This window comes from Pantherophis guttatus, chromosome 4, assembly GCF_059756535.1.
Source record: "Pantherophis guttatus breed Tessera chromosome 4, ASM5975653v1, whole genome shotgun sequence".
Lineage (NCBI taxonomy): Eukaryota > Metazoa > Chordata > Lepidosauria > Squamata > Colubridae > Pantherophis > Pantherophis guttatus.
In genome coordinates, this window is record NC_142066.1 from 117,919,247 (window position 1) to 117,941,788 (window position 22,542).

Genomic DNA, 22,542 nt, shown 5'->3' on the forward strand with positions numbered 1-22,542 from the left:
ATAGATGGCAGAAGAAATATAGCTACAGGTAGTCCTCGCTTAATGTTCATTGTTTAGCAACCATTCAAAGCTATGATGCACTGAATGAAGGGTCTTACAACCAATCTTTGAAGTTCTGGTCATTGCAGTAGTCACATGAACAAAATTCAGGTGTTTGGCAACCGTTTTATACTTATGACCAGTTGTTGTGTCCTGTAGTCCCGTCACAATTTATCATTTGTAATCTCCTCTGCCAGCTTCCCACAAACAAAGTTAATAAGGAAGCTGGCAGGAAAGGTCACAAGTCTCTTGGGTAAGTCTCTCCCCCCCCCCCACATTCTTCACTTTCATCCTTTGCTTGCATGTACTGTGCTCTCCCCGTGAACCACAACTTCCTTCTCCCTTTTGTTTGTATCCATCGCATCATCTTCCTCCCTTTTGTTCAGTATTCTTCTTCCCTCCTTTTGCTTGAATGCACTGTGCCTTCCTTCTGCCTTTTGACTGCACCACTCCCTCCTTCCCCCTTTTACTTACACTCAGCATACCTTCCACCCCCCCACTTCACTCATATGCAGTATGCCCTCCTTTTCATGTTCTTTCTGCATTTATGCTGCTCTGCAGCAGCAGCTCCATCTCCCATGTACCTTCTCAGACCTCCCCCACCCCGATTAACACCCCTACACGCCTTACTTGTGATTTTCACTGCTTCTCACTTAACAATCTGCAGATCTTGACGTTATGGTATCCATGGCTATCTGGATTGCTGTCAATAAGTGATACAGCCCCATGATATGACACTTTGTAACTAAATCACTTTGTAATGGTTATCCTGGGCCAGATTGCCATTGTTACTTCAGGGCTTTCCATACTTTTATTCATTTCAGATTAGTTACTGTTTACTTTTCCATGTAAACTTGGAAAAAACATTTGCTTTCATTTGTGAGAAATATGGGTAGCTAATGCTTCAAACATTTAGTAATTTTTCATAGCATATGAGCCACCAGCTCACAAACAACTACTTTTCCTACACTGATGCACTTAGGAAGGGTTTTTTTCACACAGCCTATGATACTGACCACTGGTTAATGGAGATGGGCAGATGTATGGCAAAAGCATTCAGCAAATGTATGTTAGAGGTCTTAATCAATGACTGCCATCTAAGATTGGGCAAGTATAAAGTAGCTATCAATATGTATAAGGAGCATTGTCTATCACAACTTGAAGAAGAACTAGTCATCCACCTAGAGAATGTTATTAAGATCTTGTAAAAAAAAAGATAGGTAAGAAAAAGGAAAAAAATGGAGGATAAAATTCAAAAGTTAAAACCATGCTCCTAAATCTGTAGGAACTTGATCTATGATTTATGGAACAAACAATTAGGCCAGGAGGAATAACATGAATATGATGAGGGGTTTAACATATGTGATGCCACACCAAGATAATTCATAGCAGTGTTAGAATCCATATTCAATAGAGTAGAGATACAAGAGCCAGAAAAACATGCAGACAAAACATATCGGCAATGGTGGTCACATGCAAATTAAACAATATGCTCAGCCAAGGGGTCAATACACCTTGAAAGATCTGAAAAAAGATCAGGACATTATTATTTTAACCGGCAAAAAAAGGTTGTTTCAACGATGATGAACCTTACATTTTATGAAATGAAGGCATCTGCCCTGTTCTATGATTCTTCAGCATATAGATTAGCAAAGACATCAGAGATGAGAATGATGATCACACAATTGAATGCTTATCTCAACCAACTCAAAAAACAGAAATGTTGGAAAATGAGAGGAAAGATGCCGCCTCAGCGAGATTTTATGGACTCCCCAAGATACACAAAATAGGAGTCCTCCTTAGAGCTATTGTAGCGCTATGAGATACCCATACCTACAACTTGGCTAAATAGCTGGCACAATGCTTAAGGTTCCTGACCCCACCCTCGAATAGCATGGTCACAATAAACACACATGTTTTGACAAAACTACAAGGCTTAAATGTGACTCCTGATGAGTTCATGGTCTCCTTTGATATAGTGCCCCTATTTACATCCATCTCTCCTCACTTAGCATACAGAATAATAGGTAAAAATCTAGAAGAATACATCACAGATCTAACCAGGGCAAAAATCACGAAGCAATGAGGATGAGTCTGAAGTCCAGCATGAGTCTGAAAATTCAGAAGACTAAATCTCTGGTCCCGGTGGCCGACCCAAATTGGATCCTGCAACATTATCCTGGAACACATATATTTGCTTTCATTCATGTAAAGTAAATTTTAAATTTTTGTTGCTAACTGTATACTTTGTGTCTCACTTCTCAGAATGCTTTAAAAAGCAGATTACTTTTTTTAAATTGGTGGAATGAAAAATATAATCTTTTTCTCTTCAAATTAAACATGGACAATTTATATAATGTCTAAAAAAATTCATTAAGAAATGTTTACAGAGGTCATTCAAAAATGTTCAGCAGAAATCTAGTGATACAATTAATTATGAATTAGAAGCTATGTATATACAATCTACTTGCACAAAGGAAGAACTTTTATTTTTTCTGTCCATTTTCCATATGAATATATAATGAGATGTCTAGTAAGTTTCAGGAACATGGGGAAGAAACAGGTGCAGTAGGAAAGGGATATCTCAACTGTGTGGAGATAAGCAAGTATTAGAAAAAGACTGAAGAGTACTCTGTTAGGTATAGGTTGATGCAGAAAATAGCTTGAGTAGGCTTTCAAGATTCTGTTCCTTTCCCTGTTAAAGTAGAGATGTTTCCAAAAATTCAACAATTTTCTGAGTTTTCTAACCTTATAGTGCTTGACAGCAGTAGCTCTTAGACTTATATACTGCTTCATAGTGCTTTACAGCACTCTCTTGCCCCCAACAATCTGGGTCCTCGTTTTACTGAGCTTGGAAGGATGGAATGCTGAACCAACCTTGAGCTGGTCAAAATCGAACTCCTGACAGTGAGCAGTAAGTTAGCCTGCAATACTGCTTTCTAACCACTGTATCAACATGGCTCTTAATAGACTAAAAGGATCATTACATTTTTTCCCTTTGACTTTTTTCTTTTGCTTGGAGTTGGCTGCAGTTCTGGCAATTTGTGTATGGTTCATGGTTTTTGGAATGAAGTGATGTAATGATGGCTTATATTAAATATCAGAAAGGTAATTACAGTCATTGTTAGCAAGATAGGTTTCTAAAAGTGTAGCTTATGAGTAATGTTTTGTAATTCAGTCAAGTGAATCTGTCAAGAATCCCCACAATCTAGTACAGGATTGAATAGAATCATAGAGTTGCACGGGATCCATTCGGCCATCAAGCTCGACATCCTATTTAGGGCAGGAATCTCAATTAAAGTATCTCTGACTGACAGTTGTCTACTTTATGAATTGATGCTCAAAACAGTCTAGATAATTAGTTTCACTGTTGATCTATAATTGTTGGAATTGTTGTAATTTCCTAATATTTGATATCTAATCTTGATCTTCTTGCGACCAATATTTACAGAAGCATTTGATACATCTGGATTTTTTTTTTATTGAAAAAGTTTTTCAAATACAAATTTTTCCCTCTTTCCCCCCCCCACTCCCTAACTCCCCTCCCCCCATGGCTTCTGCAAGATGAAATCCAAATTAAAATCACATTATATAATACTTTACCACCTTTTTACACCACCCCCTATGTGCTAAACATTTCTTTCTAACATTATTATTATGTCCCCCGCATACTATACATTTCAAACAACATTCGGCTATGAAACTATATAATAAATCCTAATTTGGCATTTATTCTACTCATAATCCACCCCATACGTATATCTCTTAACACAAATCTTTTAAGTATATTAATATCTAAACATAACATCCCTTTTCCTAAACTAAGCAATCAGTAACATTACCTATCACCTTGTACCATATCAATTTTATTTCACCCACTTTCCTACAGGTCTACCATACATAATATATTTAATATCTTTATTCTTCTGCCCATATCACTAAAAGATATTTCCATATATAAATCTGTAATGTCTTTCAACTAGATTGTTAATTCCATCGACCATGTTAGGGTAACATCAAGTCCTGCTTCCAACAGTATATTCAGTATATTCAATTACCATCTGCCCCATCATTAATAAGTATTTCTGTATATGAAAAAAAAAAACCCGAGTGACTTTATATTTATATTCCATATGGTATCTTCTGTAATGTCTTTTGTCTAGATTATTAATTCCGACAACCACGTTAGGGTAACAGCCAGATCATCTGCATGCCCCAATTCCATAGTTCTCTTGCCTTGTAGCTCAACAAATACGTAATCCATTTTTCAAAGAGTCCAAAATAGAAAGTTCCAATCCGGTCAATCACAGGCCATCTTCCACATCCCAAAAGCACCAGCACTGCAGAGATCTGTTATTCTTCTCAAAATAGTATAAGTCTGTAATTTGCCTCAGCTATATTTACATGTATCAGCCTTCTATAAATCCCGCTTATTATATTTAATCGTCTCTTAAATAACTGGCATTAATCTGTTGGCTAAAAAAGAATTGTAGTTTAAAATTTTTTAGTTTTGTAGAACCTGCTTCTTCTTTTCTTAACTTGTTGTGGTTTAGATCTCCACCCTGGTTGCCTTTCTAGGACTTGTATATCAGCTGATTGAATTACATGCCGGTCTTTAACTTGATAAGACATCAAATCAAGATCCGAAGCGGCCTCTCTTGTATTTATAGGTGATCCAGCGATAGCCTCTGAAGGAGAATCCAAAAGCGGCTCATCCAAAAAGCCCTCTATAACTTGTCGTTTTTCCATTACCTCCATCTCCATCTGCTTAGCCTGAGTTTCAATCTCTTGTTCATTTTACTTTTCTTTATTCCCCTCCTGTATTCCTGACACTGATGATATACGTGGAGATGTTGGGCCCATTTTAAAAACCTTGTAGTAAAATTCTTCCGCTTTTTCAACAGTGTTTAATTGATATCTTTCTCCTTGATATCTCAATATTATACCAACTGGAGCATCCCACCTAAATGGGATGTTTTGTTTATTTAGCTCAGTCACCAAAAATCCAAAATACTTTCTATCTTTTAACATCTTGGACGGCAGCTCTTTATATATCCAGATCATCTTTCCATTCATTTCTAGAGTGGAGTTAAAAGACTTTGCACAATATCATTTCTTATTCCTTTATCAGTAAAATAAACCACCACATCTCTAGGCAATTGTCTTTGCTTTGCCACCCAAGAATTTACTCTGTAGGCCTTATCAATCTTACAAAATACTTCTTCAGAGCTGACCTTTAAGATCACAGCCAGAACTTCAGCAGACATCTTTCTCAAGTCCTCCCTGTTATTTTCCTGTATTCCTCTCATTCTGATCGCAAATTCCATGGATCTAAATTGCATTATTGTAACTTCATTTTCAATCCTTTGCTTTATATTATCTGCATTGTAAGTCTTGTGATCAACTTCCTTCATTTTAGACTCTACTTCTGAGCTATTTTCTTGAATCATTGTCAAATCATTTTCAATTCTTTGTATTTTATTATCCAGATTATGAATCTTATAATCAGCTTCCTTCATTTTAGAGTCTATTTCTAAATTAATATCTTTATCCATCTTTAGAATTACTTCTGAAAAGCTTTTCAAAGCTGTTATAATATATCGCTTCAGGTTATCATACTTTTGTTGAACCAACTCTTTAATTTCCTGTCTAAATTTTTCAAGATTCGGGTTCATAATCTCATCATGTCTTGCCAACTCCTCCACAACAAATTCCTTTAAAACTTTAAAACCATTCTTCTGCATCTGTGAGCTCAAAAATTGCTCTTGTGATTTATAAATGGGGGAGCCCCCCCCCCACAGCTTGGTTGTCTGGCTTTGTCAGTTTTAACGCCATCCTGCCACCCAAACAGACTCTTTTTAAAGAAAAAAAAAGTCTTTTCTCCACACAATATCAATATCAAGTCTCTAAGAAAGGAAGAAGCATGAAACAGAAATTTTTCTCTTCCCTTGTAGCCAGCACTATTGCTTCAGATACTTTGTAGCAAGTTAAACCATTCAAATGGAAAGACTTTCGCTTTCAGCTTTCTTCTCAAGCCTCAGCCAGCCGCCATTTTTAACTTTTTTCTCCCCTTTTCACTCTTTCCTCATTCGTAAAATCAATCATAGGGTTGTTACAAATACTTGCGATTTGGAGTCCCAAATCTGGATTTCATCCTGCTTATTCGAGCAATCTATTAGTTTTCGCTAATTAGGTTGGTCACATCGTCTAGCTCTGCAAAGCGCAGAGTTCTCCCGCAGCCTGGAGCTGCGGCGAGCTGGATAGGGAGCCTCATCCTGCTTCCTCCCCAAGAGTAAAAAAAAACTCTGGGGACTTCGCAGAGGGCTCTACCTGCTCTCGCTGGCTCACCTCACATTTCCTTAAGGAAACGGAGTTTTTCGAGCCGCCTCTCAGCTGTAAAGGCGGCTCTTTACGGGCGGCGGGGGTGGCGGTCCCAAAAGACCGTCTAGCGACGACGGAACCAAACCGGAAGCCGCATCTGGAATTTTTGAAATGGTGCCTTCCTTATCAGAAATTAGCAATGCTGGAATTCTTGCTACATCCATTCTAGGGTTACTATTTACCTAGTTATATAAATCTTAGCATGAACCATTTTTTCTTGCAAAATGAGGCATTGCAAAAGAGTGAAGTAATATTTCTCTGAACTTTGTGAAAGTAGATATGCTTTTGAAAGAAAATTGATGTGTGCTGAAAACCTTTATCTATGTCTTGCTATTCTTGTCAGATACATGGTGGATCCATGTCATACTTGCTTACACTATTATATCTGACTGTTGTGCTGTTGTGGTTGTCTGGAGAAGTGACAAAATAGATAAGCTATATAAGAGGTTGTTGCCATGATGGATATGATTTGTCACTGATAGCTTGGCTTTTTGCCAGAAAAAAATTCTTTCCTATCAAGAATAATGCTTACCTCGGATAATTTGCAACTACCGCTATATCATTTAACACTGAGAAATTGTTTATTCTGTGCAAAGTTTTAATACAGAGCCAGACTTGAGGAATATAACGAAATGTACCAAATGGTGCTAGAATAGTTGTGTGGTATGGCTAGCTTATGGGAATGATAGGATCAAGTTCTAGCCCAGGGATGCTTAGCACAATAAAAGTGCAGCATCTATCCCTTAGCTTTTGCTCTTCTGTCCTGGTGGTGTTTATATGGACACAGTTTGTTGTCCATTGTTGTTTATTTAATTAATTTATAACTCACTTCAGTGGAATGAGCATCTCTAGACAAGTAGAATGAGCATCTCTAGGCATGTGTAATACATTTTAAAAAAAACAAAGCAAAAGTTAATACTTGCTGTTGTTATAATAATAGCAGAGCAAGAACCATTGAATACCAGGAAATAATATCCCCCTATTAATGCAGATTCACAAATTGTCCTGATCCTCAGCGTGATTCTAGATATCGTGTGTTTCTTTTTCTGTCTTAACATTGTATTCAGCAACATTCTTACAGGTGTATCCTTGTGTTGTCCAGAAAGATACTGTTTATCAGATTTTAACTTACTGTAATAACTTTTCTGTTTTTCCACTTACCTAAGCATTATTTTAATCTTTTTTAACCATATTGTGAATTTTACAGACTGTTTTTTCTGTTTTCCATATTAATATATTAATGTTTTCAGTTGAAGCTTAGGTGCAATATAATACACTCATTAGTTCTTCATTATAGCTATTAATCTCATGGAAGACTTCTTCAAACCTTAGATCATATTTTTGAGGTAGTGATGCTTAAAGTGCTATCATTTTGTTAACCTGAAAAAACATGCACTGTTGTTCAGATTTGCAAACACTTATTGTATCCTTTTTCCCACCCCCTCTTTTTCCTTTCCTGCAGTTACCCACAAGAATTTCCCGAAATAGGTAAGAGCATATTTTTTCATTTGCATGTGGCTTAAATATTTTTTATTACTACTGAGCTTCCAAACTAATCTTAAGTATATTCAATCACCTTTTGAAAATGCAGACTGTTCACATATGGTATGGTTGAGTATGTTGGCTCCCCCTGCTGGAGAAAAGCATGGAAGGCTCTGCATTTCCTTTTTTATTTAAATATACCTTTTGCTGCTTTTATAAAACAAAAGGGCACACTTAACCAAGAACTAAAAATTGAGAAGGAAAAAAAAAATCAAATGAAATCAGTGGCTATTGGCATTGACAGTGGCGTAAAACACTTTCTAATTTGAATTCTAAATTTAATGAAAGTGTATAAATATTCTTGACTTTGCTTGTTTTGATGCTCTACTTACTACTGGAAAAAAACTTCAAATGAAGTCTCTTATAACAATAGATTATTCCTTTGCTGGACAAATATAGTGGAATCCTTAAGTCATGATATTGCCCATTTACACAGATAATAGAAGCAGGGATATTGCATTTCTATCAGTGAATTTTCCAAGGCATTTTACAAATCAGATTTTGACCCAGCAAAAGAAGTATTCTGCTTCTGGATGTGAGTTTTAGTTTCTTCTTTTTATCTGGTTCTTAACATGCTTCTTTTGTATTTTTTGGCCTATGACTGCAAGTTTAAAAAACAGACAAAATGAAAGCATCAGCATAAGATATGTCAAAAATATAAATGAGCTCAGAAGCAAATTGTAGCAAATACCGTGAATTTTTTCTCCCAGAAAAGCTTTGCAACAACAACTTGCTATCACATTTGCAGAAATCATAGTTTTATTTTAGTAGTTTAGAGTTTCAGGACAAGAATTGAAATAATGGGAAGCTGAAATGTGGTTTGCATATTATCTTCTAATGGATTTCTCGAAACAGAGTTTATAATCTCATTAAAATAGCCTGGTACAGTGGCCTGTTTTGAAGCTGAACCTGAGATGGCCCTTATTTTCATGATGCTAATTCATGAGGTCATGACCTGCAGCCTGTGAATGCTGGTATAAGGGTCACAGCATGAGGTCAAGAAAGCATCTGTAGAACTACAGTAGATTCTCCCCCCCCTCCCTCCCACCAGTAGGGCAACAGCCAGAAAGAGTAACATTTACTTATTTCATTTTATGTCAGAGTTTGTAGGCCTGCCTTCAGACAGGATATTTTCAGGATGTCCTACGAAGTTCAGCTGCCAGTCTCTAAAATAACAACTTTGCTCCATTGTTTTGGGAATTTGTGTGTTCATTTTCAAAATTTTCAGAATTATCTCCAGGTATAGAGTGTTCCTAGAATTGGCTTGATCACTGAATTTAGATGCAAAAGGAGAAAAGCTTTCTGATTTTCTAATGTAATCCAATTTGGGTTTTACATTTTTCAAAGCAGTGATTAAAAAGTAAATATTAATATTTGCTTAAAGCCATTCTACAAATTGATCGCAAACTGAGGGTAATTTTCATACACAAGGATCAGATTGCCTATCCAGATAGGCTAGTGAGATGTTGATAAACAATTTTTAAAAACAAATCTTTTTAACTGCTAAGGACCATGAGGGCATAGTGTCAGGGAAGGCAGTAGAGTTAGACTTAGGAGTGTGCAAAGTTTTGAACTCAAAACTGGTCATACCAATTTTATAGAGAAGTACCCTGATATATGTTTCTGAACAGAGAAAAATGTTTCAAGCTTATATCGTCCTACTCTGATTTTAAAATAGATGTTTTGAGTTCAAAATGGAGATGCTTTCAGCTGGAAATGCTTCTGTTTAATGCAATACAGATTTGTTTTTTTGAATTTTAAAATTCAGAGAATTTTTAAAGTTGATATAATTTGAACAGACACACACACACACACACACACACACACACTTTTTAAAAAATTTTGTTGAGATTTTTCTTATCTTTTAGCAAAATAAAGAAATCAGTTTTTAAAAATTTTCTTTTTTTTTTTTAAAGAACCTGTGCTGTTTTATTTTCTTTTTTTGCTGCAATGATGTCATCATGGGGATGGGGATTGAATTGGAAAAAGGGTAGTATTACAGAGACTGTCTGGTACTTAAATATCAGGTTGGCTTTCTAATATATTGTAATACACAAAGTGCATCTGCATAAAAGCATTTCTTCAAGCATGGATCTAACAACCTAGATCCTAAGCAGATGGTTTATTAAGGTAGACTCATTCATAAAATCTTATACATGCATATTCTTATTGCTTCCGGTGGGAAAACTGTTAAACCTATGAAAATTGGAGATGTTCCTATCCTACTAAATGGAATATATCACTTTATGTACAGAGAGTGTGTGAATTTATTGCAGCTCATGGTTGTATTGTCATCCTGTTTCCTGGACCCATTACTCTTATCCTTAGTATGCGAGTCAAGTGCTTTGCCGTTTATGCGTTGTTCTTTTGTGCTTGGATTTTTTAGATTCTGGGTCTCCAGTATAGCTTTCAAGGACAACAGTCTACGTAACATATTATTTGATGCCCACCAAGTTTCTTTCACCACCTAATTCTAAGCCTCCCTGCCCTTTAATAAAAAAAGAATTGGAAGCTTGTATGCTGCAGATTCAAGAGTGCAGAATGTGTATTTCCCGAATAATTCCCAGAGCGATTCCTTGTATATAAAATGGTGGGTGGCATCTAGTTGTACTTTATTTATATTTTATTAGATGATGTTTTGTGACTGGCTACATTCTTCATGGGAACAATTTTGTGAGGGTGTCTGTAACACGCTATCAAAATTTCTTGTTAAAACCCAAGCTAGGTGATACTGAAGTCTGCCTTTTTTACCTTAGTTTTATGTATCCTAAAGCTTCTTGACTCTCTCTCTCTTTCTGTTTTCCTTTCTCTCCCCCCCTTTCACCCCTCCTACACACACACACACACACACACACACACACACACACACACTTACAAATATGCATATAGTTCTCTCTGTGTGTGTGTATTCTAGGAGGATGAAATCTAAGCCCACCATTTGTTACTGATCCAATAAAATTCATGAATTTCTGTTCTGTAACCATTTGGAGGCTGTTAACTTGCATTCGGCCTATCCTCTAGTTCGCTCTGAAGATTGTCTTGCTCTTATAGACATATGTTCACTTACATTGTGAGTTTAAAAAAAGTCTTGTATATACTGTATTTTATTTTCAACTTATTGCTTTATGTTGAAAATTCTGTTAGAGGGCTTAAGTCCTCTGAAGGCAGTAAATCTAAAGCTTTTTATCATATGGAAATGCAATTGTTAGATCTTCTGAAACTAAACCCCCTCCCTTACTATTAGTTTTTTTGTAGATATTGTTATCAATAAATCAATTCTACTAAAAATGTGTGGAATGAAGAGTTAAAGGTTCTTATATGACCTAAAGAATGGGAAAATGTCTTAAGTTCTATAGCAAGAGACTTGAACAAAACTCTGATATACAAAAATATTTAGAATTTATTGAACTCAATTATATTTATAGAAAAACAACATCAAAAACAGTATTTGTTGGAGGTATAATAAGAATAATGCTTTTTTAAAACACATGTTTTTATAACACATACTTACTAACATTTGGGGAAAAATAGTGGACTATATGGAATATGATTATGTGACAAATGCTAACATTTTGAGAGGATAATGTTCTCTTGAACATACCAGTACATGAATGTTTCAGATGAGTTCACCCTTGAGGCCTCCACACCCTAATATAATCATTGATATTTAAATTTGGATGGGTAAAGTTATATGGATTCTTAATCTTAACTTCAAAAGTTCTTAACTTGGTGCCTTCATATGAACGGCATTACAAATTCCAGAATTTCTGCCTGTATCTTCTGTCTAAACCAGTGTTTTCCAATCTTAGCAACTTTAAGATGTGTGGACTTTACTCAGAGAAGTTGGAGTTCTAAAGTTGCTGAGGGTGAGAAACATTGCTCTAAACTGTTGACAGATTATCTATCTATGTAGTACTAAAACTCACCTTGTCATGCCTTTTAACTGAGTGAAACAATGCATCATTGGGCAAAATTTTTTGAAACAATTTACTGCAAATAGATTAACTTACAGAATGTATTCAATATCCAGGACTCATGATTCCCAAGGGAATGAAATTTGGGGAAATTGTGACTGCTTCAGTGCTATTTGCTGTTGCTGCGGTCATGTGATCTTCATTTATAATGTTCTGTGACAGTTTCCAGCCTTCTTTCAATCGCTTGCTCCCTCCCCATTCAGCATTAGTCATTTACCTGCCTGCTGGAAAGGAATTTATGCTTTTTCCCTGTGACCCATACTGCCCCTGTTGCATGTCTTCCCCAACCCATGCTGCACCTCCTACACACCTCCCTGACCTATGTCATCCATAGCATGCTTTTCCTTAAGTATGTGAAAGCCATTGCATGCCCGTATAAATGCTTTCTGAGCCAGGCAACACTCTGTGTGTCTTTCCTGACCTGTATGGTATCCCCATACACCATCTCCAATCTGTGCTCCTCATGTGTGCTTTCCTCATGTAGCACTTTGGGAATCCCACACATCTCTCTGCTCCATCTTATGCCTCCACACACTGTCCATGATTTTCATGGCATCTCTTGCATACCCCCAAGCACCCCAGGCATCCTTCCTGTCCCACACTCCATTCACACATAATCTCCAATCAGCACAGCACTTCTCACATATCTTTGTAACCCCATGCATTCTTTTTGACCTGCATTATCCCATGATGCCTTTAATATGTTTTTAAATTGCTTTTAAATTTTATATATGTACTTGTTTTTATCTTTGGCTGTGCACCGCCTTGAGTCCTTCGGGAGAAGGGTGGTATAAAAATTAGATTAATAAATAAATAATAAATAATAAATGCCTTATTTTGTTGTGGCCCACTGGCTGCCGACGGAACTGGTGGCAGACTCGGACGATGAGGAGGTTGGAGAGGAACTTGGGCCAGTTCTGGAGTCTGGGCAAGGCTCTGAGGGATGCTCTGCATCGGACGCAGAGATAGAGTCAGGGCTGTCCGACATTTCCCAGCCACTGGAAAGGCAGCTGCCTTTGGAGGCTGATATGAGTGAGGAGGAAGAACAGCTGGGGCCTGTTCTAGATGCACGTATGTGCAGAGCAGTTAGGAGAGGTGGACAACAGAGGACAAGGAGGCGACTCGGCAAGGCACATGTGGACGCTGAATGGCCCCTCCCTGGCTGGGAAATAAATAGAAGGAAAGGGGAGTGGTTGTCATAGGAGACAACAGTTTGTATTTCTGAAGATTTTGTTCATTGTGTTTCATGCCACAAAGACTGCTTGCCAGAACTTAATTTGCAGTCTTTTGGCTGGGAGCTCACGGCCTTGCAATTATCGCAAGAAACTGATAAGGTCTGTTACTGCAGTTCACTCCTTGAAAGACTATTTCCTGGATTTTTTGGTGGGTGAATGCAATTAATTCACAAGAGTTAAATAAAGAGGGGTCTTCTGTGACAAGGAGTCTGTTTCTTGCTTCTGCTAAGGCAGGATCAGAACATATTTGATCCACATAGCATCTCTTATCCATTAACGTCTATGCATCTTTGTTGACCTGCACCACCCCGTGTACACGATGTGACCTGTACTCCATTTGATGTATCCTACTCGACTCACATCACCCACTTGGACACTCTCCCTGACCTGCATGGAATCTCTGACACATACCCAAACACTGTTCTCAACCCTTATAGCATCTCTCACACTCTCTGTTGTAGCATTCATGACCTGCACACACATTGTTCCTTCCCCTATCTGGCAGCAGCCACTTACCTATATGCTGGCCTTGAACTGACAACTTCCTGTTAGCTTCCCAATTGACATTCTCCCTGCAAGTTTCTCAGAGGCAAAGTAAATGTGGAAGCCAGCCGGAATTCTTGTGGACAGGGAAGGAGGAAGGAGGAAGGGACGAAAGGGAGGGAAGGAGGAAAGGAAGAGTCTAAGGAAGGGAAAGGGAATTTGTCAGTCAGATTGAGATCTATTAATGACTAATACCATTGTTAAATTTATTAGAGTAATTACTACTAGAACTCGTAAGATGTCCAGATTCTTGAATTCAAATAAAGTTCAGCATATCTTCTTGTCATCTAGGCCAAGCTTTTTAACATGCGATCTTCCAGAGGAGCTAGGGTTGCTGACAAGTGCTGACTGTCAATTCCTGAAGACAATAATTGAAACTTATACAAAATTTGGCATTAGAGTGTGTATGTTTTATGTAAGGATATATGTGTGTGTAAGGATTTATTCATCAAAAATTCCACCTGTTTTTTCATAATTTTATAATTGAAGTACAGTAAATATTAATAAATGTTTTCTTGGCAGAAGGTAAATATTGGAACTATTTTTGATTAAAATTATTTAGTATGGGAAGATTTTTTCATGCAAAATTTCTTGATAATTCCTTGATGCAAAATCAGTTTGAAGTCTTTATTACGATAAATGCAAATTAAAGAGTAACTTTTATTCACAATGATTAGATATCTAGCTTCCGGTATTAGAGCAATATCATCATCTATTGGATCAATAAGCAAATTTACTACAGAATAAATGTAAAAATACTGTTTAATAAAGGAAGGCTTGCCACTGTGCAAGTGACTCAAAATGTACTACTATCACAACATAAGATATCATATTGCAGAAGAAAAAATGTAGGAGCAGTATTATTTCCAGTAACCATTAACTGTGTTTAATTAATGAAACTTATAACAAAATATTCTGGGATAAATCAAAATGTTCTGGGGAAGATATTTTAATGAACATTAGCCCTTTAATTATCCTCTTGGCTACATTGTAGGAACACACGTGTGCTTTTTCTTTGTGTAACAACTTTTTATAAAGAATTATTTTTAAACTGATCATTAATTTTATGGCTACAGAAATGAGATGCAAAATTTATGCTGTTGTCATTGGCATAGGCTCAAGGCACTACTGGTATTATGCATGATTATAATAGAATGGCTGCCTGCTAATGAGTCTGTAGACATTTCGTTTGAACATGCGTTGCTTTTAGATGTGTGATTAGGCTGTAACGCTTTCAGTTATGCGTACAAATTCTTTTGCATAGACTTACCTGATAGTCGTTCCTTAGAGTTCTCTTACATAGATAGTAATTAACATTTTCCTTTACTGATTTCTGTTGCCATTACAAATATAAAGTTAGAATAAAATTTGTATTTCAGGTTGCTTGATGCAGTGAGGCCACTGACCAAATATATGAAAGCATTCATAGCTTTTAAAACAGTGCTTTTTGAAAACTGCTAGACTGGTCAATCTTTAAAAAAAATGTGCAAATTTGTCAATAAAGTTAGTGTTATTCTATTTTTACTGCATGTTTGAAGTGGCTAGAGCAGGCATTGGGAATTAACTTTCTCAAGGTGCCACATGAGAAATAGGGACTGTTGTGGAAGACTGTTGCCCCATCCTACACTGCCCTCCCGCCTCTCCCCTCCACCCCTACTGCCACCCTATCCCGACACTGACACCGCTGCTGCCACAGGCTGGACAGAGACAGCCAAAAGGCTGGATGCGGCTCAAGGAAAAAGTCTGGGCTAGAGCATACAATAGTCTAAATCCGCAAAGACCAGGTAGTCTCTTTAATCTTATCTCTAAGATAAAATCTTGAATATGTTGTACAATATTCCAATATTTTCCCCACAACATTTAGAATTAGTGTTTCTGGTAAAAATCAGAATTAGATAATACCTGCATTTAAAATAGCATAATTACAATTAAATCCATCACAAATGTGAGTGACAGTTTTATAAAATAAATCAATTTGTTTTGTGACACACATGTAGACTCACCTGTCAAACACACCCAAAAGGACTGCAGATTGCTCATGGTTTCTCAATATTTCATGGTAGTACAGAGTAGTCCTTAATTTATGACCACAATTGAGCCCAAAATTTATGTTATTAAGGGACAAATTTGTTAGGTGAGTTTTGCCCCATTTTATGATTTTTCTTGCCCCATTTGTTAAATGAATCACTGCAGTTCTTAAATTCATAACTCGATTGTTAAGTGAATCTGGATTCCCCATTAATTTTGCTTGTCAGAAGGTCACAAAAGGGAATCACACAATTCTGGGACACTGCAACCATCATAAATGTAAGTCATTGTCAAGCATCCAAATGTAAATCACGTGACCATGGGAATGCTGCAACAGAGTGTGAAAAATGGTAAGTCACTTTTTTCAGTGCTGTTGCAATTTTGAATGGTCACTAAATGAATGGTTGTAAATCAAGGACTATCTGTATGTCCACAAGCTGTTAAATTAACTTTATACAGCTATAAAGGAAATACCTTCTGTCACATAGAATTGCTTCCCCCAAAACAAATAAAACAGAAAAACCTGGTTCTGCTTATGTGTGAAATAGCTCCCTTTTGGATTACTGGCCAACCACTGTGACCTTTTTCTCTTCAAAAAATGTTATATTATTCACCTTGATCTAAATTTGATAAAAGAATCTCCCTCTCTAAATGTATGTATGTATGTATGTATGTATGTATGTATGTATGTATGTATATAAACATCCAACATTTTGTCCAACATTCTTTCACTCTCTAGATGTCCATATTCCCCTGGCCTCTGCTGCTATTGTTCCCAACATATACTATTTAGTATCATCGTTTCACTTAATGTAAAGCTTCTTGTGTAGGCATCAAGGTGTGATCCAGGTTTCTGAAATGAAGATCACTCTGAATTTAAGATGCAAACTCCTTGGAAAATTGGACAGAATAATAGAATAGAAAGAATAATTTTTTAAAAATGTAAACACAGAATAAGCTTTCTCTTAGTTTTCACTATTTGTTCAGCTCCTGTTAGTTCAGGATATTGTTGGGAAGCTGTATATGAAATGAAAACTGTTCTTTGACCATTGTAAATATAAATATCTGGAACCTTGTCACCTATTTCTAAGCATTTATGGTTTTACAGGTTTCAAACTCTGATTCCTCAGTTTTAACAAAAGCTGAATGCTGTAAGTGAAGTCACATGCAATGGTTGCACTAATTGCTTATAGACATGTGGTGGATAAGCATCTCATATTATAAAACACATATTTATAACTGCTTACAAAGCAGAATGATGCAAGTATTTAATCTGCCTGAAGGGGATTTTTTTTTTGTACACCCTTGTCAAAATTGGAAACTTATATCTTTGAGCAAATGCCAGGTCTCTGATGCCTTAGCAGGACCAATTCCTGCCGCCTGCCCTGAGATTTGTTTAATTAATTTTTTTGGCTGAGTACTCCAAGTAGCACCAGGTGGCCAGATCTAGTCACTTTTTACATTTACTGCATTGCTTCCAAATGAGCACCGTCTAGGGGCAAAAAGTTAAACAGGTGGCCCACACACAGGTTTTCATGATTGCCTCTAGAACTACCACAGTTTCTTGGAATGTTGTTGTCCCAGACGGGTAAATTTTTGTGACTCTGTAGTGTAGAAATATTCTTGAATGATTTGTTGCCAAGGATCCCCAAACCAAGAGTCAGGCCCCTTTGTAATGTTGACAAAAAGCACTAAGAATAACTGGCAGAAGGTCTGCTGGCTATATCTCTATAAATTTTTTACAATTTATGAAATGTTATAAAATATGCAAAGGATCAAATGATAGAAAAAATGTGCTGATTGGTCACAAAGATAGGAGTTCACACTATTTGAAGTTTTCCAGCTGAGCACGTTAGAAATTATTTTCTAAAGAGCTCTCTAAATAATATTGAGCTGCAATAGCAGATAATATTTAAAATCTTTAAGTAAGGTAAGAATACAATCTTTAAAATGCTAAAAAAAAAGGTAGTAATACAATTAACTGTGACACAACTGTGCCCTCAAGCTGACAAAAAAATATTGCATATTTAAAATAAGAAACAAAGAGGGAATAAGGTATAAGGAAGTAAGAATTGTTAAGCTAAATCTTTAGCAAATCAGACAAAGCCTAAGAAATCTTGCGTGGTGTTTTCCAAAGAAAGACAAGCACTGAATTGTTTAACTGTCTGGAGGCAGTGAGTTCCACAGTGTAGCTGCTGGCAAAAGAGGTGAAGCATGAGACAATGTATATCATCTTTGCTTGAAGAAAGACAATGTTTTTTAAATGATACAAGGCTCTGAACGTGCTGTAAAGATAAATGAAAGAAAAAAATTAAACAATAGTAAAATGGTATGACTTTGAAAAGTAAGAAGTGGACCTTTTAAAGTAACTAGAAAAAGGTCAACCAGTAACAACCAGTATGAAGTACAATTAGAAGAAATATTTTTCAAGAAAGGAGTTTCCAAGAATTTGATTATATTGACTTGGATCTTTTTTAGAAGTCAATTCATGGAAGACCAATAAATGTTTCCAATTTCATCTTCTTCCAATTACTCTCTTATTGTCTTCCACACTGTTAAGAGAGGTCTACTCTCTCCACAGTCTTTTGGAAAGGATGTTTTCATGGGTGTCTTTGAATAGGAAATTTTATTTTCTGAATTTACCAGGATATTAGAAAATGAGACCTGCTGAACACAAAGAAACTGGGAACAGTTTTAGGCTTTTCTTAGGATCTAGGTATGATACATCCACACTAATTTGCATCACATAAAAAGACCAGTTTTGAAAGACCATTGTGCTCTGACAGACAAGCACAATTCAAAGTACACTGACAATGTCTTCTCGAATGGTGACAAAATGTTTGCAACCAAATTGCCAACTTTGGAACAGCCCAACTGAAATGCAGATTTGATAAAAGCTAGGAATCCCTAATTTTAGTTTGGACTAGTGGACATCTGTAATTGTAATCACCAGACTACTTCTGATCTCTTATTGGTTCCTATCAAGGGAATGTCTCTCCTTTTAATTCCACTTGCATGCTGTGTCCTAGTGAAGAATATTACATCTATACAACACCACAAAATGTTGAGTCACAAAGATAGATGTTAAGAAATTTGTAGTCTTGTGACTACAAAATACAGATGCTCACTGTAATTCAATGTATATAGAGAAAAATTGCCAGGAAACAGAAAGAGAACCTGTTCAAAGTTAGGATGGAAAGCTAGGTAGAGCAGAATTTCTGAAATTCTTTCCAATTGTTAATAATTCTGTTCTAAATCACAGAGTAATCTCAGAATATGAGTGGAATGAAGGAGCTGGAAATATTTCAAACCAACTGTCCCATAGGGATGCATTGGTAGAATATTTCTGAAATGTGTTCCCATTTTGTTCATTTTTTTAGCTAAGAGTGCTGTTTAAAAGTTTGTGAATCCTTTTGAATTTTAAATATTTTAAATATTTCTGAAAATATGACCTAAAATGTAATCTATTCTCCATACATGTCCTAACACTAGATAAAGAGAACACACATAAGTAGATGAGTCAGAATATTGTACTTGTTCAGTGTGCTTGAGGCATTATGGAGGCTCCTTATATATACAAGTCTACTTTTTTCTGGAAGACAGATCTGTTTTAAATTTATTTTTTTAAAAAAGAATGATAGCATTATCTACATGGAAATTCAGTTTAAACTTGATTTGGCCAGCTGTGTGTTGCTGGCTGTGTTCCAAACCAGTGCATTACAGGATCATCTCCTCCCCCTCCTGCCCCTCCCCCTCCTCCCAACCTGTTAGCGAAGCTCTTGTTTGACCCAGGTCCACCTTTCTTTCATTAGCTCAAGCCTGCCCCACCATATTTTAAAGTCAGCCATTTGGATTTTTCTACTGCGTGGATGGGAGAGGAGCTAAAGTTAGGGAAAAGCATAAATTCTGCCCTTAAATTATCCTGCAGTAAAGCTCTAAGCACAGGACTTCTTACAGGCCACAGTTTTAAGCCAGCAAAGTTTGGTTATTGAGGCAGCATAAATTGCAAAGTATCGGGTTAGTGGGGGTTTTTTTTTTTGTGCTAATCTGAATATTGGAAGTATATTAATGAAGACAGCAATGGGGAAGAATCTGTGGGTAGGACTAAGTATGAAGTGTCTTTGCTGACTAATGTCTTATATCCACCAGGTGTGAAGATCCCAGAATTCCTATCCTAAAACTCTTACCACAAATGGTTGATTCTGAAAGTGGAAGCCTAATCTAGATGGGTTGTGTTAAATTGGAGAACACTTGACTGCAATATGAGTTAGAGCTAGAGTTGAGATTATGAGAGGTTTACTTTTTGAAAATTGCCATTTGCAAAGGTATTATTGAGCCTTTACAAATAATGCTTTTCATTTGTGTATGTGTTTCTGTAATAAATTTTGTTTTAAGCATGTATATTCTTCTTGTTCCAGTAACAACTGTTGGATTGTGTTAAAAATTAATTAAAACAGTAGTGAAATGATACAACAAATGAATGCATAACACTGATAAGGAAACACTAAAATCCCTGGAAAAATAAGTAGGAATGGAATTCTCCTCCCAGATGTTGATAATTTATTCCATTGGGTGGACCCCACTGTGGAAACTGTTGAATTCATTGTTGTTAAACATATCTGGAGAAGACCCACAATTACCTATTAATGACCTAAATTAGTGAAGGGAGGGCTGTACAAGAATAGGCATTTCTGTAAGTGCCTATTAGGTTGGGCCTAAACCATTTTATTTCTTGTAGTGCATGCCACATTTCCAAATCTGAGAGGCTCCTGTGATGACGTGTCTGTGGCTGCAGTTATGCAGTCTACAAGTTATAGCATAGCTGTATTATATGAACCCCCACTTTTCTTTATTTGAAATGATTTTGATTTATGAGTATCAACATGCATAAGCAGCACTCCTGTTCTTTTTTGAAGTACTTGAAACAGATTTTAGATTAATGAGACTTTTAAAAACATACAAGGATGTTGTAAACATTTAAAATATTGTCTTCATCAATATTCCTGCAAAACTTGAAGGAAAGAGGATAGAAAAGACCTAGGAAGGCTATGGTGAAGACATAACATTGAAGACATAACATAAAACATTGGTTTTTGCAGTCTGATTCAGTTAGGCCATTTTAAATGAAAAAGAAACTTTTGGATCATAAGACTAAAAGACACAGTATGCAAGATCGGCACTGCTATAGAAATAGAGTAGTAGTATTATCTGAATCCTGTGAAATTACATACACAGGACCAATTCTTTTTGAAGAAAAATTTGTGAAGAAGGAACTATTATAGGTAGTTCTTGTATTACAGCCATTCATTTAGCAATTATTTGAAGTTACAACTGCACTGAAAAAAGTGCAGTCCTCAAACATATGATTATTGCACCATCCTCATGGTCATGTGATGAAAACTCAGATGCTTGGCAAATGGCATTTATCTACAATGATTGCAGCACTCTGGGATCAAGTGATCACCATTTGCAAGCTTCCCAGCCAGCTTCCAATGAACAAACAAAGTCAGTGGGAGAAATCAGATTTGCTAATGACTGCATCATTCACTCAACAACTGCAGTTATTCACTTAACAACTGTGACAAAAAAGGTTGTAGGGCATAACTCACTTAACTATCTTGTTTAGCAACAGAAATTCTGATTTCCATTGTAGTCATAATGCAAGAACTCTTTTTAAAAATTTAATTTGTGGTATATTCTTAACATACTACCCAGTTCATTTTTTATTTACCATGACTTTGGTTGTGATACATTTTATTATTTGTATCATTTTTTAAGGAAGGAAATGTTTTAAGAGACGAGGTATCATGGAATTTAATCACTTATCAGAAATCAGTGGTTATTACATTTCCTTGTGTAATCTCTTGGTTTGGATAATAAGACTATAACATACAAAAGAGTACAGATTTTGGAAGCTATTCATATGATGGTGGTTGTGGCAAAAGTGCTGAGAACTGAACTGAATGGCATTCAACAGCTGTAGATTGCATAGTTGTAAATCGACAAAGCATCATATCACACACATATAAATGCTTTATGATTTATTGAAAATTTAATGCTTAATTCAGAAAGCTACATTAGCAGAATTATAAGTGGTGTGCCCATGTGGTGTGCCCCATTGAGCTGGGCGGGGGAGGGAATTCTTAAAGCACATATCGTAGCAGCACGTATCTACTTCTCAGGCTTATAAAATAGTTTTCCTTTCCGCTCTCTTTTTAAATTCATAATAGACGTTGTATTGCAATTACTTTTCAATTGGATGATGTATGGTAATTGAGAAAAGTATATTTTAGAAATTGTTGATAGAAGGATACAGTTGCTTTTTTAGGGACTTGTTCTATACAATATTAGTTGAATGATTAGCTGCTCCAAACTCATCGTTTACAGTGGGTTAAATACTTTAATTCAAACCTGTACCTCTATGAATTCAATCAAGTGGCTTAGTTCAGCTGTGAAAGTCAGATTCAGCAAGTGTGATAATGCTTTTGCTTTCTTTGGCATGATTTGTTCGGCCAAAGGGACTGACTAAATAATCCAAGATTGTTCATGATACGTTAATGTTACACCTGGAGTGCAGCCCTTGGTTTATTGCCGTTCTCTTAACAAGCCAGTACGTTAAGCAGGATTTACTTACCGGTATTTACAGCCTGTTTATTTTTATTTTCATTTTTCAGCCTGAGTGTTTCGGGGACTGTTGCTCGTAGTATGGTAACATCCTTGCTTTGAAAATTTGGGGTGTTGAGGAGTTATACTTGCAAAATAGGCCTCTGAGTGTTGGAAATAACTGAAAGAGGTGTGTA

General features: G+C 36.3%; 1 protein-coding gene across 2 annotated transcripts in view; it reads left to right on the forward strand.

Moving 5' to 3' along the window:
• The window catches only part of SKAP2 (src kinase associated phosphoprotein 2), a 148,777-nt gene that overhangs the window by 7,811 nt on the left and 118,424 nt on the right, over window positions 1-22,542 (forward strand). For both annotated transcript variants that reach the window (XM_087892628.1, XM_087892629.1), the window contains exon 3: window positions 7,883-7,908. In XM_087892628.1, the coding sequence (XP_087748754.1) occupies window positions 7,883-7,908 (26 nt within the window). The remainder of the gene's footprint in view (window positions 1-7,882; window positions 7,909-22,542) is intronic.